General features: G+C 39.0%; 1 protein-coding gene across 5 annotated transcripts in view; it reads left to right on the top strand.

Moving 5' to 3' along the window:
• The first annotated feature begins 22,696 nt into the window (after positions 1–22,696).
• Positions 22,697–26,348, top strand: part of NFAT5 (nuclear factor of activated T cells 5) — a 107,425-nt gene continuing 103,773 nt past the window's right edge. For 2 of the 5 annotated variants that reach the window (XM_039851846.1, XM_039851847.1), the window contains exon 1: positions 22,708–23,106. In XM_039851846.1, the coding sequence (XP_039707780.1) occupies positions 23,034–23,106 (73 nt within the window). In that variant the 5' untranslated portion in view covers positions 22,708–23,033. Of the gene's footprint in view, positions 23,107–24,810; positions 24,865–26,348 lie in introns of all 5 variants that reach the window. The other 3 variants (XM_039851845.1, XM_039851844.1, XM_039851848.1) reach the window with 3 other exon arrangements.

A 26,348-nucleotide genomic window follows, 5' to 3' on the forward strand; every position in this document is an offset into this window, starting at 1 on the left:
ATCATCTGCAGAATACGGGCTTGCTATAACATATGAAATTCCACGCCCCTGTGTTTCTTGATATTTACAGAATACACCTCTCTTCCCATCCTTCACCACTACAACACAAAAAAACCATCCAAAGTCACACTCATTGTTTTCTGCAACAGTCATGGCCGTGGCCATTATCACCGTTCTCTTGGCATAGGAGAAAAGGAAAGAGGAGGCCTGGTGCCGGTCCATATGGAGCCTTCATGCCAAGTAAAAGAGGCCCCGTCCTCCAGGCAGATGGAGCCCTTGCCAGAGTACATGACTTAGGGAGCAAAGAATGGGTACCCCTTTGCCACCTGAGTGGAGAGCCCTTACGCAGGGCACAGCCTCATGGACCCTGGAACAGCAAGGATTTTGGAGTTAGGTAGATTCTTTTTTGAATATAGAACCAGACATTTACGGGCTGTGACCCTGAGCCAATTACTGAATCTCTGTCAGCCTCAGTTTCCTCATTTGACTGTAATGTCAATTTCATATGGTTGTTTGAAGAGTTAAATGAGATAGAATATTTAAAACTGTATGTTTATGTTCGAATAAACATAAAAGAAAATGCCTAGAAAGAGACACGCTGAGCTATTAAAAGTGGTTAGAATTTAGGGAGAGAATTAAGGCCCCATTTTTGCTTTTTCTTTAAACACTTCTGTTTTATTTGAACTTGTTTTAATGCACCTTTATTACTTCAAAAAAATAATATTTGGGAATTATTTAAGATTTACAAAATACATGCAAAAATAATACAGAGATTCCTTATACTCCTTACCTACTTTTCTTATTTTTAACATCTTATATATATATTATATATAATCACAGACCATTTGTCAAAACTAAGAAACCAATATTTGTACATTACTACTATTAAACTCCAGACTTTATTTGGACTTCACTGGTTTTTCCACTAATGTCCTTTTCCTGTCCAGGATTACATTCACATTGACTTTAGCTGTATCACTTTTGAAATACAGGTAGATAGATAGATAGATAGATAGATAGATAGATAGATAGATAGATAGATAATAGAAAATATATACACACACACATTATATATATAAAAAATGTTTCCCTATATTTGGGAACAACAAAAGAATATATGTAAATATCTAGTCTTGATATATGTAAATATATATTCTTTCATTGTTCCCAGTTGGAGGGGAAAGAGGAACTCAGGAGTACTGAGAATGACTCTGCCATAAATAGCTGTGCAACTCTGAGCCAGATGCTTCCCCTCTCTGGGCCTTAGTTTCGTCATCTATAAAATAAATGAGTGGGGCAAGAGATTGCTAAGCTCCCTCTCTCACAGTCCAAGACCAATGTTTTCAGGGGAGAAAAAAAATAAGGAAGTTAAAGTAGGATGCAAAGGTACTTTTAAAATGTAATTCTCAAAGTTTTAAAATAGATGTCTTAGCTCCAAGCAGTCCCCTTTGGCTTCATTAAGGAAAGGAACAATGATTTGATCACATCTTCCAATTGGGGACTGCTTGCTCCTGTGGCCACGGGGGACACATGTATTTGATGATCTAATTGGTCTTTCCATTTCTCTTTACTGGGATTTATTTTTGTTGTGAGGGCTTGGAGTGAAGCCTAGTGGAGTATTTGTCCAAATTCTTAGAGAAATGAGAAATGTAGTAAATCCTGATTCTCATTTTGCTTTATTATTTATGACCTCTGGATCTCTGGTGAGGAGGATGGGATCCGTAGCTGTTATCCATTTTTCACTAACTGGTTTAGTCTTAAATTCATGGAAACCTACCTAAGCTGTGCCAGTTAAATGAGCTTTAGATAATTGGATATGAAACGGATACTTAGGCATCAAACCCCAGCCTACCTTACCTCTCCTAGAGAAACCTGGTATCTCTGGACTTTCACATCTGACTTCTCCAGAATATTGACAAAGACTTCTTTACTCGGAACTGTGGCAGGCAGGTTCTTTCTATGTTTGGCTGAAAGAGCAGAAATATTGTCATATCCTCAGAGAAGCATTCCTCATCTATCCCTTTAAGATTAGGTCAGGCCCCTGATAAATGCTTTTAAAGCATCCCACATAACCCCATCACAGCAGTCACATACTTATCATTGTTTAAATAATTTGTTATACTTTGATTAACGTTTCTCTTTTCCTATCATTCTCAATGTGGGCAATTTTGTTCCCCAGGGGACATTTGGCAATGTCTGAAGACATTTTTGTTTGTCACTCTGGGAATGGGCAGTAGTGGTACCTAGAGAGTAGAGGCCAGGGATGCTGCTAAACATCCTAGAGTCCACAAGACGGATCCCACAACAAAGACTCACCCATGAAAATGTCCATAATGTTGAGAGAGAACCCCTGCTATAGACTGCAAGTTCCACAGGGACAGGAACTTTGTTTTGCTCACCACTGACCCTAGGCCTCACACAGGGTTTGGCACAGAAATAGGACATATTGATGACGAATACTTGTCTAGTCTTTCCTCTGAAGCTAGGTTGGCATAAGATTAAACTTGGTCTTCCAAGCGTTGAATCCAGGATTTAACATGTAATAAACAAATTATTATGAATGAATAAATGACTGACTGAGTGAATGAATCCTTTCATCTATCCATCCATCTATCCATCCATCCATCTATCTGTGAATGACACAAATGGGCTCTCATGCCAAGAACACTTCAGTAGTGGTTTTAGTTTTACTACTATCCAGTTTTGTAATCTTATGAATCCGGCTTGTATTTTTCAGACCAGAGTTATCTGATAGAACTTTCTGCAATTATGGAAATGTTATATATCTGTGTAGTCCAATATAGTAGCCACGACCCATATGTAGCTACTGAACACTTGAAATGTGGCTAGTGCTGTTTTACTTAATTTAAATTTAAATAGCCACATGTGGCTAGTAGCTATTATATTGGACAGTACAATTCTAGATATTTCAGAAGCTTTTCATATTCAATATCATGTCACATATCATATATATTGTACACATGTAAAAATGGTATTGTTGGATTAGTTTTTATATAAATATATTTTTCACAAGTTTCTACAACTTAGCTCTTTGATTCATTCTGTTTTTGACATTTATCCACTTAGATCTAGCTTATTAATGCTTCATGGTATGAATATTTTATGTTTTATTAGCCATTCTCCTAATAGACAGTTTCATTCTCTTTTCCTTCCTTCCAGCCTCTCTCCCTCCCTCCCTCTCTTCCTCCCTCCCTCCCTCCCTCCTTCCCTTCCTCCCTTCCTTCCTCCTTCCCTTCCTTCCTTCCTCCTCCATCTCCCTCCCCTTCTTCTTTTTTCTGTTACAAACAATGCTGAAATGAACACCTTTAAATGTCTTCATAGGCTTCTCATTGGTAACTCTCAAAAGTCGAAGTGCTGTGTCATAGTGTATGCATAAGTTTAATTTCATTAGTTCCTACCAAAATCATGCCCTAATTTTTTCACCTGGAAAATAAGAGAGATTCAGTGATATCTAAAGTTTCCTCCTCCAGCTCTAAAACGCAATCATTCTGAGACAATAGAGGTGAGAGGCAGACTTAAAACTTTTGCCAGTGCTCTAGTATATACTGTGCTCAGTCAGAAGCAGTGGAAACAGATAATATCCAGGGTCATGTGTTCCCAGTTGTTCCCTCTCTGGGTCCCTGGGAAGAGAAAGCTCCATAAAACACCAGATCAAATTTTCTTTTAATCCTCTAAGTAATGAAGTGGATAAAAGTTTCTGACAATGGAAAACTCCAGTTACTCAATTACATTAAAATAAATCTGTCACTAGACTTGGAAACTCAAGCTTTGCTTGCTCAGATAGCTACAAAAGTAAAAAGGTTTCCATGCTCTGCACAATTTTTCTAACTTCCCCCATGTGATTGTGATTTAGAGTCATTTTACCCATTCACACCTGCTGTTACCCAATTGTTAATATCAGTGCGATGAATAATAAAACAGATTGTAAGTGGAACCTAGCTAATTCCAGTAAATAGCTCATTTCTACTAATTTTGAATGTGTCTATTATATCTGGGTAGTAACCACAATTCAGGATATCAGAATACACACACATTAGGCAAATAATATATTCTATTCCTTAGAAATTAAAGATACAATAGTCTTTGACCTCTTGTCCATGACTCATGTCAGTATGAGTCCAACCTAAAGGGCTTTAATCCACTTATCTGAGTGGGAAAATAGTGTTAGGACAATACGAGCTTTTCCATCACCTGTTTAGTTGTAGATACTCAATACTCAGAAGTATAACAATAAGAATGTATATAAAAATACATAAGATAGCTCAGTGTTGATTGAATACTGACATTAACTACCTCCAGATATTAGGATTAAGTTTGCTAAAAACAAAACTTTAGAACAAGATAAAATAATTTGGTGGTTTCCTTCCCATTATAGATTTGCTTATTACAAAATCTTTGGAAATTATAGAAAAGCAGAAGGAAGAATAAAAGAATGATCACTATTACTATTTTGGTATAGTTCCTTCCTATTTGTTAATGAAATTCTTTTATATTTGGGTAAGTTTTAAAATTGCAGGAAATTACAAATAATAACAACAACAATGAAACTCACACCCATATTCTCACCACTAACTCAGAAATAACCATTAACATTTTGTAATATTTGCTAACAATCTTTGTTTCATCTATTGAAACTAAAGGCTAAAAAAAAAAAAAAAAGCTAAAGGCTGATTTAACCACCATCCCCTGTCATGAGGTTGGAATTTTCCCTTCCAGTTCATTGAAAAACATACATATATATGCATAAGTGTACATATATAGAGAGATATATACATATAACATATAGATTTATATATACATGTTTTATATAAAAATATATATGAATGGGTTTTTAAAAAATTTATTCTTATTTATAGTTTTTTTAATGTATGGTGATGTATAGTGTTGTTCTGATGTACTGATAATGATACTATACCCATTGTTTTGCATTTTAATGTCTCTCTTCAGGAATGAGAATCTGAGCAGGATAGGAGAATAAAAAAACCTCAGTTCCCTCATCTGTAGAATGGTCAGTACTTGCACCTACCTCATAGTGTAGATGTGCTGATTAAATTAGATTGGATAATGATATAAATACTGGGAACTCACTCTGTGCCTGGCACATGCACTCCCTCCCATTTCCCTCCAACACAGAAAGCTCTTGGGTAGCTTGCTTGGATTCCAATTACAACTATTTCTGTGACCTTGAACCACACACCTAACCATTTAGGGCCTCACTTTTCTCATATTTATAATACAAATAATAATTATACACATCTCTAGGTTGTTGAGACAATGAGAGGAGATAATAAAGTACACTGCATAGGACCTGAAATATTATTAGGCACTAGGGAACTGACAGCTATTGCTATCTCCTTATTTTTTCCACCTTAAACTTGAGCCTGCTTAACAGATCTTAATGGCTGAAAATAAATCCATGGAAAAAATGATCTGTGGTCAAATGAGTTTGGGAAACTCCATCTATTCTAGCCAGCCTTTGATTTACAGTGCATAGTAAGATATCAAAAGCACAGAAGTCCAAAGTAAAAAAGAGTTTTAATTTAGCATTTCCCAAATATATTTAACCACAAAACCTTTTTGTTCCACTAATATCTATAAACATCTCAAAGAAGTAATGTCCTACATGGAACACATGTGGGATATTAGTTTATGGTATGACTCCCTCATATTACATAGATGCATCTGAATTGGGCACTTCTGTGTCTTGATCCAAACAAGAAAGCTTAACTGGCTACTGCAAAATCTCTGATGCCATAAGTTAGAATATGTACTGATAACCATGTACTAATTATCATATTCTCAGACAGCTTTGAATACCTTACAGATTATTGTTTTATAACAATAAGCTTTTTTTTTTTTTTTAGCTATTTTAAAGCCAGGTGTCTATTTATATCTTGAGCAGTGCTTTGTGACCTTGGAGTAAATCTCTGTAATATGGAATAAGACCCTTCTTACCCAAGGCTTGGCTTGTCTGAGGTCTTTTAAATGTCTTGGGGAGTTCTGTATGACTGAAGATACCACAAACCAAGCCATGGACAGTGAACAGATATTGGCAACACATATACTCATCAATGGATTTGTATCCAGACTGGATTAAAGACTCTAACAAAAGACAAACAGCTCAAGTGAAAAAATGGGCAAAGGAAACAAACAGAAGAGGAATTTAAGTGGTCAATAAATACCTGAAAAGATGTTCAAACTTATTAAAAATAGAAAAATGCAAATTCAAACAATGAAATGCATGCATGTAGTATAAGTACAAAAAACAAGCATGGGATGACACACTCCAACTTCAAAACAGTGGTTACTATGGGGAGGGAGAAAGGAAAAAAGGATGGGGAATAGGACTTCAGAGTTATATATAATATCTTATTTCTTTCTAAAAAACATGAAGAAATATAGGAAAGTATCAAATCTATCAACCCTGTGTGATAGATATATGGCATTTATTTTCTATGTATTTGAAGTATTTTCTATTTTAGAATGAAAAAAAAACTTCACCTTGAACTGATTTATATGACTGTAAAACTTTGTAAGACGTGCGATTTTATAAAAATATTTTCTTCAATTTCAAGTATTATGTTTTTTCATTTTTTTCATTTATTGATTTTGCACTTCAATCAACAGAATTGTCTGGAATAATTTGTCCATTGTAAACCCCAGAGATGTTGGTTGTTGTGGTTTAATTATCCTCTAGGGTCTAGGTCTAGGCATTTAAGTTTTCCTGAATAGACAAACTTGATGATACTATCTAAATGTATCAATCAGGACTCAATTAAGTTGCAAGTAAAGAAAAATCATTTTAAACAGATGTAAGATGGAATTTTATTTGGCCATGTAACTGAAGAGCTCTGAGTTGGTTGCAGGAGAGCTGGCCGGGCTTCAGGTACCACTGGATCCAGAGTCTTAAATGATGACATCTATTCCCACTTTCTTTTCAGTATTACAAATGATGTCACAATAAGCATGTCATTGCATGCTTTATATATGAGAGAGAGTTTATCAAATCTAGAAATGGAATTGCCAGGTCAAGAGTATAGATATTTCCAGCTCTACCAGATATTGCCAAATTTCTAGCCAAAGTAATAGTTTTTGTTTTGTTTTGTCAATTTACATTTCCACCAGCACCAGCAGAGTAAGAAAGTTCTCATTTCCTTTCCTTTTATTCTTATTACACTTAAAATTTTAAGATCCTAAATTTTTTCTTCTCTTCAGCCAGGTGATCAAGGTCAATAATGTTACCCCAATAAATTTAATTTAAAAAAAAGAATAATATAAGTGCATAGAATAAGTGTCTCTTGGAGGGAATGTATAATGCCACCTTTTAAAGGCTGATTTAAGTATTTGTTTCTATAAGATAATTATTTGATGATAGATTTGATAGAGGGCTCTCAAATCATTAAATTTTTTAATTTAGAATTGAATTTATGCTGTCCGATCTTTGTGACAAATTCAGTTCTGGTTTAAGTCTGATTTTTTCAACACTTCATCAATTATAATAACAATTACTGGTAAGATTTGTGTTATAATAGTATACTTTACAAAACACTTACAATTTAGCTCATTTTCTCCCTATGATAACCCTTGTGAATGACAACAATACTGTTATAAACCCATTTTGCAGAGGAGGACACTGAGGTTTCAGAGTGATCAAGAGATTTATGCATGTAACAAGTGACAGAGTGGAGACTCAAAGTGAAATATTCTGCTTTTTCCATCTGTACTAGTTGTTTTGGGGGTCCACCAAAGCAGATATTACCAGTCTTCTACCAGTTAAAAGGGGAAAAAATAATTAATGGGCCAAACTTCTCAATTATAAAATTTCTCTAGGATGTGTGTGTATGTGTGTGTGTGTTTGTGTGTGTTTTAATAGATATCTCATGCTTGTCTGTACTAGATACTGGAATAGGATAGTATCTGATGTAGCATGAAATTATATGTTTCATGATTTTAAGTTTCCCTATCAATATTTCTAGTGTTCAGCAGAGAGCTCAGATTTCCAGGTGTTGTGCTATGGGAATATATTTTAAAGTCATTGCATTATGTTATGCTGAGTAAGCCCGGGAACCTGCAAGCCAGACACATTAGTTCCCAGAATAATGGTAAAGAGGTACTATGGACTTGCATCACTCTCTCCCATTACATTGTTTCTCCTTATTGCTCATCAAAGCAAAATTTATTGAGGGGTGTATCCAAAGAAAGCTATAATTCTTGTGCAGATTAGCTACAAGAATGTTCATCTCAAGGGTATTTACAAAGGTTTTCAAAAAAAAAAAAGGAAGTAAACTAAATGCCCAAAGTCAGGGATTTGCTAATAAATGAAGATATATTCTATAACAAAATACTCCTCTGTCACCACACATTATTAAAAATATTTATCAACGTGTACTGATATTCACAGTCACATCAAAAATGCAGGATAATAGTATATAGAGTGAAGCCAATTTTTGTATGTATAATGCAAATATACACAGAAAAATTCCAGAAAGATATATAGTAAACAATCTTGTCTATGTGGTGGTTTATAAGTTTTTAAATACTTCTTATTAACTTATTTGCAGCTATTATTTTTAGTTTTTACAATGAACACATATTGCTTTTGCTGTGTAACCCCCCCCTCATAACTTAAAAAAAAAAAAACACACTCAGAACTTTATAAAGCATTAGGAAACATATTACCTGCTGCTTTCTTTTAATACAGAGGGCAAAGGAAAAGGAAACGGCTGTGTATAGAATTTAATTTAGACACAAGAAGAATTTTCTGAAGGTAAAATCTTTAATCTGTTAAAATGAGAAGGGCCTTAGGTGAAACAATTAGGTGAAGGGAGGTGGTTGGGGTGCTGACTCCTAAGGCAGAACTGAATGTACAATGGTGGAGAAGATTTAAAGATAGAATATAAAAGGCTTTCTAAAGCCGGCTTCCTAGGATACAAATTGGCTTGAGATGTAGTCAGTTAACAAGCATGCATTGAGGACAGAGTTCTGAAGAGAGGAAAAAAAAATAGGAATTCAGATTTCCATTATTCATTCATTCATGCTTAACCATTATCGATTGCTCACTTTAAATCCAGCATTGCACTAAGTGTTGGGCTCTGCTCTTTACAAGTTTACAATTTAGTTGGAGAGATAAAAGATGAGGATATGAAATTATTTGAGCAGGACTGGAAACTAGAAGGAAAAGCCAAGTAATTTAGTTTAGTCAAGAAGGGATCAGAATAGTTGAGAATAGGCTTCCAGAATATTGGAATTAAAAAGTCGAAGAAAGTTTCAAGGAAAAGATAATAAATATGAAGAGCTTTTGACTAATAATCTGATATCTCACATATACCAATTATCATTTCATTTATGAAATATACCTTGACTTCTCCAAAATTTGAGATTTTAAAAATGTGCTCCCTTAAAAAAATAAAAATAATAAAAAATAAATAAATATGTGCTCCCTTTCCATGAAATATTTAGGTATTTTTCTTTAAGAAAGGATTAGGTGAAACAAGATAGAAAGATTAGAATTACAGACCTTCAGAGAGGGAGGTTACCTCTGCTATTATGTAGTCTATGGTAGATAATGTATTGTCAATCCAACATCTGTTCTCCGCCTCTTCCTTGCCAGCTGACCCCCAATTGTGTTCGGAGCATCCATATACCCATTTAAAAACACCCACACATTTCCCAACCTTCCTTTCAGATGGAATGACCATGTGACACAGTCCTGGCTAATGAGATGAAAGTAGAAACCACTGTATGGGTCTTCCAGAGACCAGAGTTGTCCCTTTGGCCGTTTAGCCTAACTTCCCCTTTGGGCCTAGAATGCAGACAGGATGCCTAGAGGTGACAGCTGACTTGTAAGCATGAGGGTCACCTAGAAAGCTGGCAGATGTGAAAGCCTGTGTGCCTGTTGGCATCTTGGGACCGCAAGGCTAGCCCTGGATTACCTAATCTAGACTTCTTGCATGAGAAAAATAAAACCTCTGAGCCACTGGTGTTTGTTACTAGCAGCCAAACACAATGCCTGCCTGATAAATAATCTAACCCACTTATTTCACAGAGAGGAGGGAGGTCCAAGAAATTTCCATAAACTTGGGCAGCTTGTATCAAATTAAGACTTCCTCACTTTGAAATGTCAGAAAAGTCCATCCTAAACCTCTTAAGTGTGTGTGTGGGGCGTGGGGAGGGAATCTATCAATTCGGATAATTGAAAGCATGGCTTCTTCCAGAGACTCAATTTTTTTTCAGATTCTGGTTTTCTCTCTCCTCACCTCTAGGTGATGCTTCCTCTACTCCCTCTATTTCAGACAGGCTCTTTCCTCTTCGTCACAGGGTAGTGCCAGCAGCTCCAGCCTTACTCTACCCAGGATTAAGTCCAGAGGGGAAGCAGAAATCCCTCCCTGGAGGAAAGTGATATTGATCAGGAGAAGTGTGATTGCCTTCTGGGAGTGTGCATCCTTGAACTAGAACTTAGGACTCTGGCTCCAAGTCGATTCACGTTCTACTTCGTCAAATAGCCTCTAATAGACAGTGTAAATAAGTATAGGAGACATCCATGAAAAATACATATCTATGGGCTATTTTCTTGGACCATATAAATGATTGCATGCTCCTTTGGTAACTTTTGACCATAGAGATATATGAGAGATAGATTTTACTGTAGAGAAAATACCAAGTCTACCTAGAAGAAATTAGAACTCATTGGGCACCATATCTAAAGGTGGCCTCCAACACTGAAGACAACAAGTCAGATTTGGGGCTTAGGATTGACCTGCTCATGAGCAGTGACACAGATTACATCTTCCTCTTTCCCTTTGGAGGGAAACCTACTGGAGCAACTCTCTACAGGCTTGTACACACAAAAAAGTATTTACTTAATAACTACAAAGGGCTGATGATCTACTTGTTCCTTATGACTCCAGTTCAGGCAGTCAGGGCTGAGTTCAGAGTTCCCTCAGGCTGTTTTGTAACTGGTTTTTAGATGCTTTGTTCCTTGGTCCAGGCCTTAGAGAGTAATCCTTAGGTCCATTATTACCTAAGTCTTCCATGAATGGAAGGTTCACAAATTGATCTTCTTTAAAGACATTATGGCTGCTTTTCCTTTCTACTAGCCCTTTTTCTTTTCCTGAAGAATTGGTGGCCTTTAGCATTCTTGAACTTCTTCCACATTTAGTTACTATGAAAGGAGCATTTAGAAGCTTAAATTTTGATGCTCAAGTTTGTTTGGAGTGAAAACTGGATATGCATGCTTATGTAGATTTGTTTCTTAACAATTTACTCTTTTACTGTGTCAGCAAGTTATATTTTCTTGGGTTTCCTACTGGTAAGAAGTAAATCTAGGCTAATTTCTTTTGTGGTTAGAGTTTCTGCTATTCCAGGTAACAAAGTATAAAGTCTCTTTGGTGATTCATGTTTGGCGGTGTTTGTTTCTCCTTAGATTTTTTTTTGGTAGGTTAAGCTATTGGACTCCAATGATGAAGAATCTGTTGGTGGATGATTCAAACCTTTATCCTACCATCTCCTTTTTCTTGACTATTCTTAGACTTTTCTCTCTTCCTTACTCTCAATCTTTAAGCAGTTTCTGAGTTCTTTTGATTCTACTTCTACAACATCTTACATATACAACTCTTTTCCACGTTTTTTCCAAGCTCTACTCTTTAAGGCCTCTTTCCAGGCCCTCAGCTGCCAATTTACTCTTCACAGTACTGCCTCTGTTACTTTATTTATTTTTTTTTTACTAATTTTTAAAAATTTTTTCAATTACAGTTGACATACTATATATATTAGTTTCAGGAGTACAACATAGTGATTAGACATTTACATAACTTATGAAGTGATCACCCTGATAAACCTAGTACCCATCTGACACCGTACATAGTTGCTATAATATTATCGACTATATTCCTTATTTTATACTCTACATCTCCATGACTATTTTGTAACCACCAATTTGTACTTCTTAATCCCGTCACCTTTTTCAACTCCTTTCCATCTGGCAACCATCAAAATGTTCTCTGTATCTGAGTTTGTTTCTGTTTTGTTTGTTTGTTTCGTCCTTAATATTCCACATATAATGAAATCATGGCATTTGTCCTTTTCTATCAGACTTATTCCACTCAGCACAATACCCTAGGTCTATCCATGTTGTTGCAGATGGCAAAATTTCATTCTTATTTATGGCTGAGAAATATTCCACTGTAAATAATATACACCACCTCTTCTTTATTCATTCATTGATAAACACCAGGTTGCCTCCATATCTTGGCTATTGTAAATAATGCTGCAATAAACATAGGGATTCATGTGTCAATTTGAAGTAATATTTTGGGTTTCTTCAGATAAATATCCAAAAGTGGGATAACTGGGTTCTTTTTCTGTCTCTTCTTATAGCCTCTGTTTTAAAGTCTATTTCATCTAGATAAGTATTGCTACCTCAGCTTTTTTTTTTACTTCCATTTTTTATGGAATATCCTTTTCCATCCCTTTACTTTCAGTCTGTGTATCTTTCAATCTGAAATGAGTCTCTTGTAGGCAGCATATGTAAGGGTCTTGTTCTCTTATCCATTCAGCCACCCTATGTCTTTTTTCTTTTTCCCCAGCTTTATTAAAGTATAATAGACAATTAGTTGCTCATATTTACATTGCACAATTTAATGAGTTTTTTCAATTACAGTTGGCATACAATAATATATTAGTTCCAGTTGTACAGCATAGTGATTAGATCTATATAACTCACAAAGTGGTCATCCCATTAAGACTTAGGTAATAATGGACCTAAGGATTACTTCTCCCTTACATATTTTTTACATCATTGACTATTTTCCATATGCTAAACTTATATCTCCATAACTATTTTGTATCTATCCATTTGTACTTCTTAATCCCTTTGCCTTTTTTCACTGTCCCCCTCAAACCCCCCTTCCATCTAGTAGCCCTTAAAATATTTTCTGTATCTATGGGTTTGTTTCCGTTTTTGTTGTTGTTGTTTATTTTGTTCTTTAGATTCCATATATACATGAAATCAAGTGGTGTTTGTCTTTATCATACTTACTTCATTCAGCGCAGTACCTTCTAGGTCCATCAAGGCAATACCTTTTTCCATCACCTTCCTTTTAGTCTGTGTGTCTTTTAATCTGAAGTGAGTCTCTTGTAGGCAGCACATGTAGGGGGCTTGTTTTCTTAACCATTCAGCTTCCCTATCTTTTGGTTGGAGCACTTAATTATTTTCCTTTGAGATACTTGTTGAGAGGAATATAGTTATTACCATTCTTTATTCATGTTCTTGATACATGTTTTTTCTCCTTAAAGAAATTTCTCCAACATTTCCTGTAGTACTGGCTTGGTGTTGATGAATTCCTTTAGCTTATTTTTGTCTGGGAAGCTCTTTATCTGTCCTTCAACTCAAAAGGATAGCTTTGCTGGATAAAGTATTCTTAGTTATAGATCCTGAGTTTCAATACTTTGAATATTTTGTGCCAAACCCTTCTGTCCTGCAAAGTTTCTTTTGAGAAATCGGCTGCCAGTCTTATGGGAACTCCCTTGTAGGTAACTAACTGCTTTTCTCTTGCTACTTTTAAGATTCTCTCTTTGTATTTAAACTTTGGCATTTTACTTATATTGTGTCTTGGTATGGGACTCTTTGGGTTTCTCTTTCTTGGCACTCTCTGAGCTTCCTGGGCTTGTATGTTTATTTCCTTCACCAGGTTAGGAAGTTTTCCATCATTATTTCTTCAAATAGCTCTTCAACGTCTTGCTTTCCTTCAGGTACCCCTATGACATGGATATTTTTACATTGATTATGTCCCATAGGCTTCTTAAATTATTATTATGGTCTTGGCTTCCTTTTTCTTGTCATTCTGATTGAGCGTCCTTGGTTTCCCCATCCTCTATATCAGTGGTATGATTCTCTTTATCCACTCTGTTGATTCCCTCTAATACACTCTTCATCTTAGATAATGTATTTTCATTTCTGACTGGTTCCCTTTTGTAATTTCCATTTCCATTTTTATGCTTTTTATCTCTTTGTTAAAGCTCTCACTAAGTTCATCTATACTTCACTTAATTTCATTGAGCATCTTTATAACCAGTGTTTTGAACTCTGCATCTGTGAGATTGCTTGACACATTTTTCCTTGATCTATGTTCTGTTCTTTCTACTTCTCTGTCTTCTCATTTTGGCTGCCTTTCTGTATCTGTTTCTATATACTAATTAAAACTCCTAAGTCTCCCAGTCTTGTTAGTGTGGCTTTCTGTAGTAGGTGTCCAGCAGCACAGTCCTGAGAGGGGTTCAGCTGCAGGCCAAGTTCAGCCCCAGCCTGTGCCCCTCTGGGACCACCTGTTAAGAATCAGCAAGCAATCAACAAATACTGTGCTTATAGTTGCCTCAAGAAACCACACCAGAAATCAAGGCCAGCTGCCACCAGTGTGAGTCTTGGCGCTGCTCTGCAAGGAGCACTGGATTTGCAGAGGACACAACTGAATGTGGCTTGGGTGAGGCCGTGAGATGGGGGGAGGCAGAGTTTCAGGGAATCCTCTGGGCAGAGTGACCTCTGTTATCCAGTTTGATGACGTTTCAGCTATGGCAGTGCTGTGTCCGCACACTGGGGGTGGGAGGAGGGCTCAACAGAGGGACAATGGATACCGCCAGCATTTCTGCCTGGTAGAAAGCCTCACCTCCAGCCCTCACTCTGACAATTCAGTGTCCGCTTGTAAGTCTCTGGTGACCCCGGAGCAGCCAACCCAGCACTGGTGTTCAGAGCGAGCAAGTCCATCACCACGAAAGTCCAGTTGTGGATACAGTCCCTTTGAGAGGTGTCTGCAGCTGCTGGCTGCCACTGCTGTAGCCTCTGTTCCACTCAGCTGCTGGAGACTGGGCAGCCTCGTGTCTTTGCCCGCTCCTACCTCCAACTGTTGCAGGGTGATTTCTCCCCCCTGGTTGTAGGGCTTCTATTCATCTAGTCCCCCAGGTGACTCTGCTTGCTGTTTGCTCCATGCTTCCATCTCAACTTTGATGTGGTCACAAGAGGGGATGAGCAAAGCTTCTACCATCTACACCATTTTGTCTGGTTCTCCCACCTTATGTCTTTTGATTAATGCCTTTAATCCATTTACATTTAAAGTAATTGTTGATAGATATGTAGTCACTGCCATTTTAGTATTCATATTTTTAATTTTTCTCCTTCTCAACTAAGTCCTTTTAACATTTCTTATAATACTGGCTTGGTGGCGATGAACTCCTTTCGCTTCTTCTTGTCTGGAAAGCTTTTTATCTGTCCTTCGATTCTAAACGATACCTTTGCAGGGTATTATAATCTTAGTTGTAGGTTGTTGCTTTTCATCACTTTAAATATTTTATGCCAGTCCCTTCTGCCCTGCAAAGTTTCTGTTGAGAAATCAGATGACAGTCTTATGGGAGTTCCCTTGTAGGTAACTAGCTGCTTTTTTTCTTGCTGCTTTTAAGATTCACTCTTTGTCTTTAACCTTTGGCATTTTAATTTTGATGTGTCTTGGTGTGGGCCTCTTTGGGTTCATCTTATTAGGAACTCTACGCTTCCTGGGCTTGTCTATTTCCTTTGCTAGATTAAGGAAGTTTGTCATTATTTCTTGAAACAGGTTTTTAATTCCTTGCTCTTTCTTCTCTTTCTGTATGCTCTGAATGTTAGTAATCTTGATGTTATCCCAGAGGCCCCTTAAATTAGCGGTTTTTTAAAAATTTTTTTTCTATTTGCTGTTCTGCATAGGTGTTTTCTGCTATCTTATCTTCTAAATTGCTGATTTGATCCTCTGCTTCATCTAATCTACTGCTGATTCCCTCTAATGTATTCTTTATTTACATTACTGTGTTCTTTATTTCTGACTGGTTCTTTTTTATGTTTTCTATCTCCATTTTCATGTTTCCTGTCTCTTTGTTGAAGTTCCCACTGAGATCATTGAGCATCCTTATAACCAATGTTTTGAACTTTGCATCTGGTCAATTGGTTGCCTCCATTTTCTTTAATTATTTTTTTCTGGAGTTGGGTTTGTTCTTTTATTTGGGATAGGTTTCTTCGTCTCCCTATTTGGCTGCCTCCCTGTATTTGTTTCTATGTATTAGGTAGGGCTGCTCTGTCCCCCATTTTTAGTAGAGTGACCTTATGTAGTAGGTGTCCTGTAGGGGCCCAGTGGTATACTCTCTCTGTTCACCTGAATCGGGTGCTCCAGGTATTTCTCTTGTATGGGTTGTGTATGCCCTTCTGTTGTAGTTGATCCTTGGTTGCTGTTTGTACATCAATGGGAGGGACTGACTCTTGGGCTGATTGGTTGTGAGGACTGGCTGGTAACTACAGTAGAGTAGCTGTTGTGCAAGGACTGACCCCCATGAAGCAGGATTTACTTTAGCAGGGCTCTGGTGACTGACTAGTCTGCCTTTTGTGTGTGTTGTCCTCAGAGTTGGCTGGTGGTGCTCCATCTTGGTCTGAAGCTGGCCACTGGGCATGCCAGCCCCAGGGCCTCCTGGGAGGACCCCTGCCACAGGCCAAGTTCACCTGCTGCCTGTGCCCTGCCTGGGGCCACCTGAAGTAGTCCACAGACGGCTGCCACTTGTGCTGGGTTTGGAAGTGCCACAAGAGGTCAAGTTGCAAACCAGGGCTGGTTGCTGCTAGTGCCAGATTTGGGGCTGCTCAGCAAGAGGTATGGGGCACACTGAGGCCAGATGCTGCTTGTTTGAGTTTCGTGATTTTAGGTAAGTCTGCAGCATGAGCCAAGACAGGTTGTTTTTTTGAAGAGCCACTGTAAGTGGCTTGAGTGGGCCTGCAATTTTGGTGGGGTGGGGCCTCAAGGAATCATCAGGGCAGAGTGACTAGTGTTAGCCGGGTTGATGGAGACTCAGATATGGCAACTGTCTAGGTCTGCACGTTGGGAGCAGGGAGGGCCCAACAAAGGAACAGTGGCCTCCACCAGCACTTCTGTCTGGGAGAAAGCTGCCCCTCCAGCCCTCGCCCTGAAGCCGGACAATTTAGTTTCTCCCTGTATGTTCCTGGCACCTTTCGAGCTGCTGCTCCAGTGCTGGAGCACTGAGTGACTCTTGAGTTCATCAGTGAGTAACTCTGTGTAAGGGCACTTTAAAAGGAATGCTTGAGACTTCAGCCCCAATCTTTGCTGATTTTCACAGCCAGAAATTTATGGAGACTTTTCTTCCTGGCACTGGAACCTTGGGCTTGGGAGTCTGGTATAGGACTGGGATCCCTCGCTCTTCTGCTCCTTCAGGGGGTCTTCTGCAGCTGAGCTATTCCTTTGGACTTTTAACGTCCACATGCTGGTGTGAGGGTTGGCCCAATTTGCATCTTTGCCCCTTCTACCAGTCTCAAGGTGACTTCTATATGTCCTCAGTTGTAGAACTTCTGTTCAGCTAGACTTCAGGCGATTCTTAATCATGGTTGTTCTGTAGTTTAGTTGTAATTTTGATGTGGTCGTGAGAGGAGGTGAGCACGGTATTGACACACTCCACTATCTTTACCAGAACCCCTTTGTTACTTTCTTAAAATACAACTCTGGGCAGGTCATTTCTCTCTTCAAAAACATTCAGTGTCTCCTTAGTGCCTATAGACTAAAGAATAAAATCCTTCACATAACGATTGAGTTCTTTTGACTCTACCCTTTTCTTACCTTTCCAGTTTCTTCTTTCATTTTATTAATCTCTGTAGCTAAAGTCAAATTCCTATTAAAATGGCTTTAGAGAGTTTGTGTCATTCTTAGTGCAAAAGTCATGTGTTCACAATCAGTTGTAAGTTATTTAAGGCAAGGATGTATTTTATTTCTTTTGACCTTCTCGGGTACAACCAAGTGTTTACCTATATTAGAAAGAGACCATGAACAGTAATTCACTGTGATGATAGCTATACCAATAGTATGGACACAATGCTATGGAAATCCAGAGGAGAGAACAAGTCATATTGCTTGGAAAGGCTCAGGATGAATTTGCAGACGAAGTAATATCTGAGTTGGACTTTGAAGGATAAGTAAGATTTTTGGAGGTAGAGAAATTGAATGAATGAATAAATAAATATTCTCTCTCAGCTTCGTATTTTGTAATTAGATTCTAACACCTGTGGGCAGATCCCTTGCATACCTCTTCCCTGTTTGGAGCAGTCCACATTTCCTGATTCAGCCAAAACAAGTGCTTCTTGGGTGGAATATGTTATTTCTAAAGTTAGTCTCGTTTATCCAGTAACTTCAACTTAGCTCTTCGATTCTGGGGCTTAGTTGTGGATGACCAATTCAACTATTTTATCAATGTATCCTTAACCTAAGTATTTAGCCATAATCTTCAGCAAAGCTGAAAAAAGGACAAATGGTGTTTCTTTGACCATTCACTGACAAAGTCCAATGAAGCTCAGGTATTTCTTGGGATATTTGTATCAACACACAATAGCTGTGATACAAATGTAAACATTTGTATGTAAACTTTGACCTGCAAATGTCTAGCACTTTTAAGCACTGCAGCAAATGGTTTGGAGTGAAGAGATACCAGCTGTGGGGGCAGAGAAGAAGGGGTGATGTGTGTCGAGTGGGATTCCTTCCTCTTCCCTTCTATTAGCTCACTAAGAAAGCAAAAGCATGATGTCCTTCTAGATACCAGTACGGAACTCTAGAACATTACCTGTTACGATGCATGTGTTTGCTTACAAGTCATGTCCCCTCTCAGGCTGAGAGTTGACTTCTTATACTCATCTTTGTAATATCTTCGTATTTCCTGCACCGACTATAGTTCCTAGAACCCATGTGTGGAAAGAGGAAATAATGGATTTACTTCATATAGAGGGATGATTATTTTTCTTTTCTGGGTTATAGATATTATTTTTCCCCAGAAATCGTATGAACTTTAAAGACCTTCACTCTAAAGAAAAAGATGCATAAAAGTACCAGTTTGCAAAAATTTGTATACACGTTTAGAGAGATCACAGATGCCTTGAAACAAACACATGGACCTCAGGTTAAAATTCCCTGAATTAAGAGAAAGAGTAATAAGAAATTGTAAAACAATTTCTCATTCCTGTTCTTGGTCAAACTAATATCACAGCTGAGGTGGGGGTACCAGACCCAATACATATTATGATTGGATATAGAAAGAGCATCTTGCAAACCTAAAGTGGTGGTCTCAAGGCCGGTATGAATGACTTGTGTGCAGTTTGCATAAGTCTAACCTGCCCACTGTTGAGATCTACATCTTCCTTCCTGTCTTGGATTAATGGGCTCAGGGATTTCTATGTTCTCATTAAAATTGTTCCTTCTTAATCCACTTTTGAGTTTCTCTGGTATTTACCTCCTTCTCACTGCCCTCTAGGTCCTCCAGATCCAAGCTGATTGCACCATAGCTCAGAACCTGCAGTTATTCTAGATTTTGAGAGACTGAACTGGTTTCCAGAAGACCTCAGGAAAACTTTGAGTCAGACCAAGTCATAAAGCACAGAAGGACTTCATCAAAGTGAATTAGATGCCTGATTATCAAATTTAGGCACTTTGAAAGATGTAAGGAATAAGAATGTTCTAAACTTGATGGGAAAACTACTGAAACTAACTTTGCCCTCAGAAATATTTGCTAAAACATGTTCTAAGGGCAGAGTGACACATAAATATAATCAAATAGGACTTTGGTTATAATTTCAGCACAAATTCAGTCAGTCACTGCTATTTCTCACCACTATCAAGTCTCCATTATTATTGAGTGCTCCCAAGGTGGGGCAAAGATAATTTGTGGTCTAAACTTATTTTTTTGTTCATGACTTAAGTCACTCTGGAAATTTTCCTTTCAGATTTTGTATTTGTTTAGCAAGTTCTTTACAATATACGTGTGACTAAAATTTTAACAGCCTCAATTGTACTACAATGACAAAGATTCTGTAGGTCTTGTGACAACATATTCCTGTTTTGTATGACTTTAATTCTTTTTCAGTGGTTGATATTTGAACCTCTTTTATTTGAGGTAGATCCAGCAACACAATTCACTAAGTGCCGAAACAGGTCCAGGAGGGGTTAAAGAACACGCCATCAATATAAAAACTGCCACCCTATTGTGTAATCTGTACAACCTTGTAGTTGAATCTGGGTTCTTGTGAAATTTTAATCAAGTAACTCAGGAATGTGATATGATTGGGAAGTAATACAAAGAAATTCTACAAACTACTAAAGCTGCTTTATGTTTTGTTCCATAATCCTATTGTAATTTCCAATGAGAGGAAATTTCCAAATTTTATGGCTTAAAGTGTCACTTTTTATTGCGCACAGAGAAAGGTTTATGAAGGTATACGTTTGGGTGATGGAGTGGTTTTTAAAATATAACATGATACTATTTCAAATATCAAATATAAGGGGAGGCAATTGAGACATTAATGACCACAGAAAGAAATATCATTGGAACTAGTGGTAGCATGTAATTTACTAAAGACACAATGATCATAATAGTTATTTTTGTTAACCCTCAATATCATACAGATTATATTGTATTTTGTGATCAGAAATGAGAAAACACTTTTTACTAATTAATTTGTGTTTTTAGTCACCGAAATTTTAAGGGACAAAATGAAATTCTAGGTTTCTATGCTATTGCAAAACATGGCATTGAAAACTATCCATCTAAGCAGTTTTTCAAAAGATGTGTCTCTGTAAAAGGACATGGCAGGGGACCACTGAATTTTCAAATGTCCATTTAGATATAATCGCTGCTTGTTGCAGGGCCTGATGGGGTGGGGCCTGAACCCAAAGAATCCCAATATAGGAGAATTGACAGTCTAGGTCGTCACACTTTGGGGTACCCCTCTTCACTTTGCTCTTACCTTACCAGGGGAAATGTGATTAACATATACAAAGAAGCACTTGTATTAAGAAAAAAAAGAGGAAGAGGCCTTGCCACTTCTTGACTTCTTAATTAGGGTCATAACAGCAACTGGGGATTTCCTAAACCCTAAATTTGTTGAATGATTACATAGGTCTGGGGAAAAGGAATATGGTCAGAGTGATTCACTCAACTTTTTTTAGTATTGGGGTTCTGCCTGGTGCTTTGCAATTTCCTCTTCTGGCATTATATGTTGACAAATGGAGGGGGTAGTTCTCCAACAGGTGCTTACTCCTACTGGGATTCAAAAGCCTTGACCTAGGCCCTGGCCTGTTGGGCAGAGTGGCGTTTAAGTCTTCCTCTCTTAAATAAGTGGGGCTCTGACCAGTTATGAAGGGACTTCCCTTGGGACTCGTTTCAAAAGCATACAGTGGTGATGGATATTTGAAGGTAGTTTCCTGTTCTGCTTTTCCATCTTGGGGTGGCTCTAAAAAGTTTTCTTACCTCTGACAGGAAGAAAATGTTGACAGAATTGATTGATTACTAAGCAGAATGCAGCAAAGATAATTGAGCAATCTAAATCACATATTCAGATAGAAAGGCAGGTAGATTCTGATAACATAAGTTTAAGTTCTGGGTCTGCAGGTAAAGCTTTGTGAAGGGCCTCACCCTAGAGACACCTGTACTGGGGCCTCCCTTGCTGGGAGTTTGCCATCCCCAGCACTCCAAGTCCAGATGATTGCCTGAATTCCTGGGAAAAAGGCTCTATAAATTGTATATAAATACAACTGTAGATAAAATAACAAAAACGAAACCAAGTCAAACAACTTAAAAACGTTGCCCAGGTGGCTGCTGGCATCAATATCCCACACGAGAATAAAATTATTTCCAACATGCATACCCTGCACTCCAATTGATATTTTAATAACTTGATTAAAAATTTCTCAGAAGTCTATTAGAGTCAGGAAACGGTCTGCGGTGTAGGTGAGGATTTTCAGTTTTTGCAATGGAAACTTTTGGCTCTGTGAACAGAATAGCAAAAACTCAATTAAATGTGTTCTTTCTCCATCCTTGCCTAAATCCAAAGGTAAAAAACGAAAAACTGCTTGGAAGAGTGTTTAGGTTTGTTTTTTTCTTTTTCCCCTCTAAAACAGCTAGGTGGATTCACATGATCCAATTTTTAAACTGTCTTCTATCTCCCACTCCGAATAAACCGGGCCAGCCGAGCACAATCAGGAAGATTTTTGTTTTTCATTTTCAACCTCTAAAAGACGTTGGTTGGGAACCCGGGAAGGGAAAGGGAAAGGGAAAGGGGTGAGAAGGTACTTTAATGAAAACAACCAATAACTTGAGGTTTTTACAATATGGTCTGCCATTCCCTAATTAAGAAATGAATTTGATAGCCCTTTGGCCAACTCAATTTGGACATTGCTATGAAAACCCCAAAGGGCTGGTGGCTGTCCAAGCGACGAAATTCCATTCCCCTGCGAGACCTCAGGCCACCAGTCCCCGCCGCGCCCGGATCTGGGGTCCTTTCCCTCTTCGCACAGACACCTCAGCTCCCCTAGGTCTGTCTCCTGCGCTCAGCTCTGCGCTGCGCGGGCCGTCTCAGGATCGCCATCACCAGGTTGGTGCAAATACCTTTTCCTTCCCTGGGGCCCCAAGCGTGGACACCTCCCAGCCTCCCTCCCTCCCTGCCGGCGGGGCCCTTTCCCGGCTGGGGAACAGCAAACCGGGCTGCGGCGGCAGGAAGCGAAGCCCTTGTTGATGCTGTTCCACGGCGCGCCTCTCCGCCCTCCGCTGGCCGCCCCCGCTCTTCCCCGCGCGGAGGCGCCCCCTCCGCGCCTGCGCAGTGCCCCGCCGGGGGGGCGGGGCTCAGATTCCTGTCAGCGGCGGCGGCGGTGGCGGCGGCGACCGTCAGTTTTCGCTGAGGAGAAGAAGAAACGGACCGTTGGCTCTCCCCTCCTTTCCCCTGCCCTGAACCCCCCCTCCTGGTTCGCCGAGATTTAGTCCCTGTGGAGTTTCCCTTCCACCCCGCCGCCGTTTCCTCGGTCCTCGGCCCGGTGGAAGTCACTGCCCTCGAGGAGCAGGCAGTGGCAGCCGCCCTCGCCTCGCCGCCCCCGGTTCGGTGTCCGCGGTCCCGGAGAGGAGGTGCCGCCGCCACCGCCGCTCCCCCCGCCCCCCCCCGCTGCCCTCGGGCCGGGCTGGGTCGAGCTGCGATGCCCTCAGACTTCATCTCATTGCTCAGCGCGGACCTAGACCTGGAATCGCCCAAGTCCCTGTACTCGCGAGGTGAGTCAGGTTGGGGGCTGGGGCGTGGGGGCGGGGAGGCAGGGCCCCGGAGGAGCCGGAGGGGTCCCCGTCGGGGGAAACGGCCGAGCCCGGACCGGGATGGCGTGTCCTAAGGGGGTGGGGAGAGGCCGATGGGGTTGGGTGATGGTGGAAGGGCTGGGGAGGAGTGGCGGCCCCTCCCCCGCGGAGCTGCCGGCCGCCCCAAAGCCGTCGGCCCCCGGGTCTCTGCGGCACCAGTCGCTCTGGGTCCCTCGGCCTGTCCGGCCCACCACGCTCCTAGCGGCCAACCCCGACCTCCCCCGCTCGGGGATCACCTGGGAGTGGGCCCGGCGCTGTGGCCCGCGCGATGCGTGGGGCCGCGGCTCCTCTCACCAGGACCATCCTCACCGGTAAAGTTGCCACCAAACGGGCGGCGTGGCCTGGAGCTGGTTCTGGGTGCAGGGTCACCATTTTTCTCCCCCTCCAGGTTGTTTGTGCGTCGTCGTTCTAACCCCTTCTCCCTCTGGCCTAGTCTGCTCCCTCCCCTTGCTGGGACGGCCCCCATCGACCAGGCTCTCTGCCTTTCCTCGTCATCTCATTGCTGAAAAGGGCCCGAATTCTCTCTTTTCTCTCTTTCCACCTCTGTGGCATTCTAATTACTTCTTCTATTTTACAAAGAAAGGGGTACTCTCTCTATATTAGTTTTATTCCTCTCCTGTCCCAGGGGTGCCAGCTCAGGCACAGACACTGTCCTTTGAGAATTTTCTCTTTCGTTGCTGTTCTTGGTTCGTTGCAGGGAGAGGGGCATTGGATAGAGGTTCCCAATTTAAAAACTCTTTTGACTAAAGCCTAAAGGAGATTCCCAGGATTTAAAATATTAACACTTGAGCTAATATCTAGTGGGATTAAATTCCTATACTGGACACCACAAGAATGTGTTAGAACAGGTTCCCTGTGCAAGGGGCATCAGACCAAAATGCTCCCACTGCACTCTTCATCACTTTTTAAACCACTGGGAGGGGGCAAAAGACATAACTGAGTTACTAGTTATTCATTTCACCATATTAAAAAAAAAATTGTGTGCCACTATGAACCTCCTTCCTGGGAAATCTAGGGTTTCTTCAGTTTTTGGTTTGACGTATTCATTCGCCGATTTCACCCCCTCCAAAAAGGGGGACTTCAGTTTCACATTAGTGTATTTAAATTGTTTAAGTGAATCGGAGTGAGATGGTTTACTCTGGAAGGTACTAGACTTTATAGACTGACGATTGAGTTTGTACACAAAGTCCTACTTAGTAACTGTAGCCATTGTCTGTTGCTCTGATGACTTTAGTTGGCAGTCACCATCCTGTAATACGTTTTTCGGGCAACGTTACCTGAAGTAGTTTGGTAATATCGTAGGTTTGAGTCTCAGGACGCTATCAAGAAATGATTCTTAGAGGAGGGCAAATGTGGTACAATTGGGTGCTAAAAATAGTCAAAACATTAACACTGTTTGTGCAGTAATCAGATAATTTTCCATGAAACAAATGCTTTATGAAAATCTAAGTTTATCATAGAGACCACTGTAGAGGCAATTCAGCCTTTTTTTCAGAGAATATATTCACAAATATAGGCTTTAGCTCTTAAAAATACATGACAGTTATGTAAGAGGTGTATGCTATCCTTGGCTTTAAAAAAAATCATTCAGCATAAAAAGTACTTAATGCTTTTTGTGTTTTTCAGATTCTCTGAAGTTACACCCATCACAGAATTTTCATAGAGCTGGACTATTGGAAGGTCAGCAGAGTGCCATTTTAAAGCATATTGTGTGAGTATGCAAAGGCTTTCTCTGAAATGGAGTTTAAAGGAGAAAGTGTGAAACTTTGCAAACTCATACAATGTAGTTTTCTCTTAAAGAGCCTGATCCTTCTTTTAGAGCAGCTGAATGTTTCTCTGGATTTTGTTGCTGTGTTTGATGTGCTTGTTAGCTCTTGTATCTGCTTTGAGAAGCCTTAAAAAAAAACCTCACAAAATCGTTAATTATGTGTTGGGTGTTCTACCTTAGAATTCCAGATTTTAATAATAGCTTTTTATAAATTGACTATGAAAAAGTGCAAACAAGATCGTGAATATAACTAAGAATGACACCAAACACATATTTAGTTTGAAGATTCAGAACTTTTATTTGCTGAGCATTTCAAAATGATACATTAATTATTTATTACAAAAGCATTGGTGTCATTACTACTGCATTGTTTTTAAGGATGAGGAAAGCCAAGTAATAGGGATGATGATTGAACTATGCTTAGAAAGAAAGGTTTTAGAAGTCCTGAAAATGTTAATAGATATGTAGAATAATTTAAACAACTGACAGTTACTTTTGAAAACTTTATGTCATGTCATTTTTAACATTTTAAGACAAGAAAGGATCTATTTGTGTTGTTTTTGTAGTTTTTGAAGTGATTACACGTATATTATCTTTGAATCTACAATCCTGAGTTAGACAGCCAGGATATTAATTTTTCAACTATAGAAAAAATGAATAACCTGAGGTTGAAATTAAGAGACTTGGGGGGAAAAAAGATCATAGTAGCAGAAACAATGCTTTTTGTGTTTTAGTTGGTGCTCTTTACTCAAAGCCAAGCTGTCACTGTAAAATATATATGTAACCAGTAACTTAAACATTTTGTGATCCACTTTAAAAAGGCCCTAAATATTTGAATGTAGGTGTTTGCTTCCTATATAGTTGTCTGGTATAGTGGAGGAATATTGGATTTTATAATTAAGCTTAAATTTGAATAACAGTTTAGCTACGTAATAGCTCTGTGACCTTGGGCAAGTGATTTTACCTCTCGAAACCTTAATATTCTTTCTATAAAAATGTATAATCTCAAATTTAGTAAACTGATGGTTTTGAAAATGCGTAGTATAGATTCTGGCTTAATGTTTTTTTTTTTCCTTTAGTAACAACTAAATCGTTTTAACTATAATTTAGAGCATATGAGATTCTGAAATTATTGATTATATTTATACTTTTAAGAAGCCCAAAGATATATATTAGTAAGAAAATCAAGTACAATTTTAGATAAGGAATTATTAGACGTGTTTATTAGTGAAGCAGATTTCTGATCTTTATTCATGGTCAGTTTGTAACCATGTTGTGAATGGAATCCTATTTGTCTGTACAAACCCATCCATTTTCTGGACAACAAACCAGAGTGTCATAATTATAGAGATTATTAGGCAGGTGAAAGATATGAAAAAAAATGAGTGTTAATTAA

Source organism: Pteropus medius, unplaced genomic scaffold (genome assembly GCF_902729225.1).
Source record: "Pteropus medius unplaced genomic scaffold, Ma_sr-lr_union100, whole genome shotgun sequence".
Taxonomy (NCBI): Eukaryota; Metazoa; Chordata; class Mammalia; order Chiroptera; family Pteropodidae; genus Pteropus; species Pteropus medius.